Source organism: Lipotes vexillifer, unplaced genomic scaffold (assembly GCF_000442215.2).
Source record: "Lipotes vexillifer unplaced genomic scaffold, Lipotes_vexillifer_v1.1 scaffold518, whole genome shotgun sequence".
Classification (NCBI taxonomy): Eukaryota; Metazoa; Chordata; class Mammalia; order Artiodactyla; family Lipotidae; genus Lipotes; species Lipotes vexillifer.
This window is the reverse complement of record NW_006780945.1, coordinates 873322-880054: the sequence shown is the minus strand read 5'-3', so window position 1 is coordinate 880054 and position 6733 is coordinate 873322. Positions and strand designations below refer to the sequence as shown.

Here is a 6733-nt window from a genome sequence, read left to right as displayed (position 1 = left end):
AGCAGGAAGTGGCCACACCTTGAATTTGGTTTTCATAAACAGCAGCCAAACAGCTAAACTCACTGTCACTGCCAATTCACCCATCAATGCACAGCTACTGTATGTTAAGGCCCGTAAGACCCAGTCATTGCTTATTTTTATTATTTTTAATATTTTCATTTTTATTCAGATGTTACTTATTTTATTTTTTTGGCCGCGCCGCGTGGCATGTGGGATCTTAGTTCCCCAACCAGGGATCTAACTCTTACCCCCTGCAGTGGACGCGTGGAGTCTTAACCACTGGACCCCCAGGGAAGTTCCTGGAGGCACTGCTTATTAATTTGTGAAATTCTGCTGATCGAAGAGCAGAGCTGAAGGTTGTGAGCAGACCAGGACTGTGCCTCAGGCTGGGAGGAGCACAGAGGTTCCTATATTCTTAATGTCCTGCGTGTGTTTGAATCTGGCCTCCTTTGCTATTTTATCTTCTGCTTTTGTTTCTGAATCCTATTCTACATGCCTCTAAACCCACCCCCACCCCAGCCTGCCCCTCTAGAAATGAAGACTCATGGGACCTCCGGGGCAGAGGCACAGGGCTTGCTAGTTAATCAGATGGCTGTTATTTGTCCATTATTCCTTACTTTTGAAAAACATTCCTGTTCTCTCGCTGGCCTAGAACCCTCTAAGAATGGGGCTTGCTGGGATTTTAACTGTTTGAAAGGCCTAGCAGGGAATTCCCACTGGTGTCAACTTGAGGCAAATAATAAACATGAATAACTCTTGAAACTGGATGTATTAGCCCAGTCAGTGTCTTTGATCATCATTACTTTCCACCAATATTTCTCTTTCTACAGGGAACATCTGGGTTATGACCTTGAGGAGTTGTTTATAATTTTGAAGGGAAAAAGAAAGATCAGGAGATACGTTAACACTCACTCCTGTGTGCAGCCGTCTCCCACCTGTGGCGTGGGAGAACGTTAATGTAAAAGGGGTGTGTAAGCCACCTGCCACACCTCAACGCCAGTGACAGGGATCCAGAGCAGTTACAGGCACTGGGTAACGTGTCACCGTAACTAAGTGCCCGTGGAACGTGTCTACTTGGCTGTTCCATGGGCACCCATTTGCCCAAGACAGCAACCTGGGGGTCGTCCTCGACACGTGTTCCTTCCTGACCCTGCCTGCATGTCAGGCACCAGGTCCCTCAGTGCCACACCCGGTGCCGTGCTGTCCTGTCTCCCCTATACCACGGCAGACAGCCTTCTGCCCGCTTCCCTGCCCCCACTCTTGCCTCACTCCGGTTGGTCTGTTCTCCACCCAAAGCCACAGTACTTTTTCTAAAACACAGATGGTTCCACCCTGTTTAAAACCCTTCAATGGGGCTTCCCTGGTGGCGCAGTGGTTGAGAGTCCGCCTGTTGATGCAGGGGACACGGGTTCGTGCCCCGGTCCGGGAAGATCCCACATGCCGCGGAGCGGCTGGGCCCGTGAGCCATGGCCGCTGAGCCTGCGTGTCCGGAGCCTGTGCTCTGCAACGGGAGAGGCCACAACAGTGAGAGGCCCGCGTACTGCAAAAACAAACAAACAAACAAAAAAAACAAACCCTTCAATGAATACCCATTGCCCTGAAGATAAAAATTCAAACTTTAACAAGGTAAACAGAGCCTCGTTGACCTGCCCCCTAATTCTAAACTCATTCCTGTTGGGTCTCCGTGCACCCTCCCCCAACATGTGCCTGTGATCGCCCACATATCTGTCAGGTGACTGCTTAAATGCCAGCTGCTCCCAGGCTGTGCCCAACCTTAGACCCACCTCTGGCCCTTCACACAGGTGGGAATTCGTTAGGTGTGTGTTGAGAGGACTGAATTCCAAGCTTCAGTGGTTTCTAATGGGACATGAGTGCTCCCCTCCTCTGTGTGGGCGCCACCCCAGGCAGCGGCTTGGGGGTCTTGTACCGCACAGGAGCACCGTGTGCAGCACGCTTTTCTAGAAGGAGCCCCGCAGTGATGTGGCTGAGCGCCTGGGGCTTTGGAATCTGTCCAAGCAGAACTCAAATCCAGGTTCTGCTATCTGCTGTGTCACCTTTGGCAGGTTATTGAACCTCTGAGTCTCAGTCCCTTCATCTGCGAAGTGGGGGTGATAATCACACCCTTCTCCTGCTTGCGGTCCAGTCAGGGGAGTGTGGGGCTGGAGAGTCCCAGCCCTGGCCAGTTTTACAGCAAATAACAGCCCTGCAGAGCAAACATTTCCGAGAAATAGGTTCAAACTCTGATGAGCCATGGCAAATTCTAAGAATCCAGTCATTAAGAATATTGCAATTTAGGGAATTCCCTGGCGGTCCGGTGGTTAGGACTCTGAGCTTTCACTGCTGAGGGCCCGGGTTCAATCCCTGGTTGGGGAGCTAAGATCCCACAAGCCTCACGGCCAAGAGGCTGTATATAAATGAGCTCCCTCTGCAAGCTGTTCTAAAAGAGCAGAGATGCACCTGTGCCCGCTCACACCCCACTCGGCACTACCCTCTCCTCTACCACCTTCCTGCTCCCCAGACGGTCCCCTCTGATGGGAGGTGAGAGAAGCCGCTCTAGAGGTTAATTGTGATTTTATTAGTTGAGTCCTTGGGTCTGCAGGAGACAACTACAAATCCTCCCACCCCTCTCCTGGCACCCCTCTGGCTGGCCCTGGCCCTCTGCCCACACGTGGAGAAGGGCGGAGCCCCCCACCCGGGACAGCAGCGGGGGTGCGGCCCCTCATGGTCCTCGGCGCTCTGTATCCTCCCAGGCAGGGGCTCTTGCTCTGTCATCTTCGTTCCCACTGGCCGGGGTTTTGTGGCAAGTGAACAGCACGGAGAAAAGCCTTCTGTCCCTCCCCACACCACACTGTCACCCGCAGCCCCCTCTTTGCTTCTGGGGAGTGCATTAGAAGAAGCCGATGAAGCCAGCGTCTGTGCTGGCGAGTCCGCTGCCCCGGCAGCTGGGAACGAGGCGGGGGCTTTGTGCGCCAGCCTGGGAGCAGGAAGGGCTGGCTGAGTCCCAAGGGCAGGTCAGTCTGTGAGGTAAAAGCTGCCGGGCACAGCGCCCTTCCTGCCCCTGCAGCACCTCCCACGCCCTCGGCCAGGAGGCTAGAAGGCTCTTGAAAATTTGCGGCCTGACTCTACATCCCCATCAGGGAGGAGACCCGGTGCTCCCTCTGCTGGCCTCTCAGGCAGGGAGGGCAGCAGACTCCTTGTGGCAAGGGAGTCGAGAAGACACCCCGCTTCAGAAGAGGCCCAGGCGAAAAGATCCCCAGACCACCGATGGGCTGAGGGGCCGAGGGGCCCACAGAGCCCAGTCAGACGCTGGGCCCTGAGCCGGACGTCTGCGGGGCTGGAGCACCGACGCTGTCGCTGACGGTGTCGTGGGGCTGAGATGTCCTCAGCCTCGCGTGTCCCCAGAGGCTGCTGCCTCCTGGGGAGTCTGAGAGGCACGGGGGCCCCTGCCTGCCTCCGCACGGGCCGGAGTGTCGGAAAGAACGCGCTGGCACCCTGTCCACAGGAAGAGCTGTAATCAGGCCCTGGGCGTTGCAGGGCTCTCCCTGGCCCCCCTGCTCGGCGCTGGAGGCCAGTGGGCAGTGGGACGGTTCTAGAGTCAGGCCTCTGCTGAGGAGGCAGTGGGGCCTTCAGGCTGAATGTGACGTCATGTTGTAGGAGGCTTTCTTCAGGGTCTCCAGGAAGAACTGTTCGTTCTCCAGGAAGTCACGGTCCTGAAAGGCAGAGCTGAGTGAGCAGCCACCCGCTGGTTCCCTCCTGCCCTGTTTCTGTGCACAGGGACGCTGGGTTGCTGGACTGAGAGTGAGCTGGACCCTGGGTGCCAGCCGAGCAGCCCTCCCTCGGGGCCCCTCTCACTCGCATCCTAGCTCAGCCTGGCTCTGGGAGTCAGTTGGGGTGGGGCAGGGAACGAGCACATGCACTGGAGTGAGACACCAGCGCTCCCGCCGTGGGGCCACGTGTTCACACGTGACTTCATCCTTCGAAGCCTGTCTGTAAACTGGAGACAATAACATGACCTGCCTGGTAGGGCTGTGGGAGGGTACAAGCTCATCAGGCACGGCACAGAGCCTGCATGTAGGAAACGCTCCGCCAGCGAGCGGTGGGCGTGTCCGAGCCGCCAGCGAGCGGTGGGCGTGTCCGAGCCGCCAGCGAGCGGTGGGCGTGTCCGAGCCGCGTCCTCTAAGCAGGTCTGCGCTGCCACTCTCCTCCAGGGCATGGGCTCAGCCCCGCCCCGGGGCCGGGCTGCGCTCCCTCCTGACTCTGCCTGAGCCGCTTGTCCCCAGTGTGAACACGAGGAGCCCTAAGTCCAGGGGGAGTGGGCGGGCCTGGGCCGGGGCGGCATCTGCTCTGGGAAGCTCACCTGCTCAGCTGTGTGTTTCAGCAGCACCAGCTTGGCGTAGAGGTGCGAGGGCCCCAGGCCGGCTGGCAGCTGGCTGCACTGAGGAGCCGGGGGGACGGGAGCCACGATGGCTGTAAAGGCCAAGGAGGACGGAGTCAGAGACTGCAGCGCTCTAGCGTCCCTGAGCCACAACTACCGAAGCCCGCGTGCCTAGAGCTCGTGCTCCGCAACAAGAGAAGTCACTGCAATGAGAAGCCCGCGCACCGCGACGAAGAGTAGCCCCTGCTCGCCACAACTAGAGAAAGCCTGAGCACAGCAACGATGACCCAACGCAGCCAGAAATAAACAAACAAACAAACAAAAAACCCAAGATGACTTTAAAACCCGGCTGCCCCTAACCTGAGCACACAGGAGGCGTAGGCAGGGTGTTGCTGGCCCTGCCCTGCCCAGTGGGCCGGCCGAGCCAATGTCCCACCCTCCTGCAGCCACTTACCACTCAGGCCAGAGGCTGCCGAGCCCTGGGCCCTGGAGAGCAGCCCCACGGGCCCAGAGGGCAGGTCCTGTCGGATACGATCCAGCTGCAGCCGCTGCTGGGCCAGACTCAGATTCTCCTGTCCCCGTCCCCCCAGAGAGGACACAGCTGTGAGGGCAGAAGGCTGGGGGCAGGGGTGGGGGTAGGGATGCCCTGGGAGTGGGGGAGCGGGAGGCAGGAAGAGCCTTGCCTGGTGCATGTGCCGCTCCTGCTGCCGCAGCTGCTCCTGCTGCCGCTGCACCAGCTGCAGCCGGGCCTGCTGCTCCGCCTGCACCTGCCGGGCCTCGCGCAGGGCCCGCTCCCCCTCCTCGTACTTCTGCGAGGCCACCTGCGGGAAGGCCGCCTGGGTCAGCTGGGCTGGCGGGGTGGGTGCACTGCCCACGCCCAGGGGCTGAGCCGCTGGGCACCTGGCTCATGCTCTCCACCTCTTCAGTGCGCAGCCTGATGCGCTGGGCGGCGGCGCCGACCCTCTCCTTCTCCAGCCGCAGCTCCCGGCGCTCCTGTTCCAGAGCCTCCCTCTCGGCCGCCAGCTGGTCCTCTTTGGCCCGGAGCTCGCTTGCCCTGATCTTCAGCTCTGCCTGTTCCTGGAGACAGCAAAGCCTCTCTGCAGCCTCCTCCCCGGAGCTGAACTGGGCTCTGCTCAGGATTCCGAGGACCCGCTGGCCGCCCTGCCTCATGGCTGTGGCTCGGCTCCGCCCTGACTCTGGGAGGAGGTGGTGGGAGACCTGGGGCCAAGCCCCGCTGCAGCCCCTCGCCCCCGCGCTCAACTTCTCAGAATCCGATTTCTAGAATATCTAAGTCCTGGGAACGTGATGAGGAGTATATGAGCAGATGTGTAGAAAGTACCTGCGATGACACGATAAAGTAGTTATTACGATGACTGTTGTTTTAATTCCTATACTCCTGTTACCGCTGCGCTCTTTGCGTCCTGACGGAGGAGCCGTGAGGCCCCGGGGTGGGGAGAGGGGCAGGGCTGCCTGGGCTTCCCGCTGTCCGGGGAGGCTCTGGGTCTTACCTTGGCCAGGCTGACGAGGGTGCCCTCCCGCTGGGTGTCCACCTGCAGCGCCCGCTCCACCGCACGCTCTGCCCGCTCCTTACTCAGCTTCTGCTGTGCATAGAACTCGGCCCACTCGGCTGCCAGGCGCCGCCGCTCCTCCCCACACTTGTGCATGACGGACTTCTGCTCCTCCAGCAGGGCACTCTGGGGCGAGGGCGTGAGGGCACAGGGGCGAGGGCGTGAGGGCACAGGTGAGAATCCCTGGGTGCAGGCACTCTGGGGCGAGGGCGTGAGGGCACAGGTGAGCATCCCTGGGTGCAGGCACTCTGGGGCGAGGGCGTGAGGGCACAGGTGAGCATCCCTGGGTGCAGTGACAGGGACGGAGCTGAACGCGCTGTGGCCGGGCTCACCCTGGCCCTCTCCATCTCCTCCCGCTCCACGGCCATCTGCTGGGCCACCACCTTCCTCTGCTCCTCCAGAGCGCGCTGCCTGGACTCGGCCTTGGACTGCTCGGCGTTCACCCGCCAGCGTTCCTGTGGGCCGGGCAGGGTCAGGGCTGAGGGCTCGAGCCCCTGGATGCTCCGCCTGCCCCCATTCAGGCCGGAACGTGCTCTGGGGAGCCGTGCAAATCGCCCTCCTCTGGCTTCTCCCACAAACACATCCTTTCCTGAGTGGTGAAAATGGGAAGGAGCCTGAGGCCTGCCGGGGCCCAGCCGCTGGGATTAACTGTGCTGAGGCTGATGGCTCGGGAACCGCTGCTGAGAGAAGCACCTTGCGGCTCCAAAGGGCCAAAGAACAGCAATATCCCTGCTCCCTGAATTGCCAACTACAGCACTGCCCGCCTGTTTCTCGTCATCCAACAGGGAAA

General features: G+C 60.0%; 1 protein-coding gene across 1 annotated transcript in view; it reads right to left on the bottom strand.

Annotated features, from left to right (window-relative positions):
- Positions 1-3626: 3626 nt before the first annotated feature.
- FBF1 (Fas binding factor 1) overlaps positions 3627-6733 on the bottom strand; it is a 22116-nt gene continuing 19009 nt past the window's right edge. Inside the window, exons 25-31 of the mRNA XM_007454329.1 lie at positions 6276-6398; positions 5884-6069; positions 5276-5452; positions 5059-5196; positions 4830-4947; positions 4358-4467; positions 3627-3710 (exon numbers count right to left, since the gene is read on the bottom strand). Of these exons, the coding sequence (XP_007454391.1) occupies positions 3627-3710; positions 4358-4467; positions 4830-4947; positions 5059-5196; positions 5276-5452; positions 5884-6069; positions 6276-6398 (936 nt within the window). The remainder of the gene's footprint in view (positions 3711-4357; positions 4468-4829; positions 4948-5058; positions 5197-5275; positions 5453-5883; positions 6070-6275; positions 6399-6733) is intronic.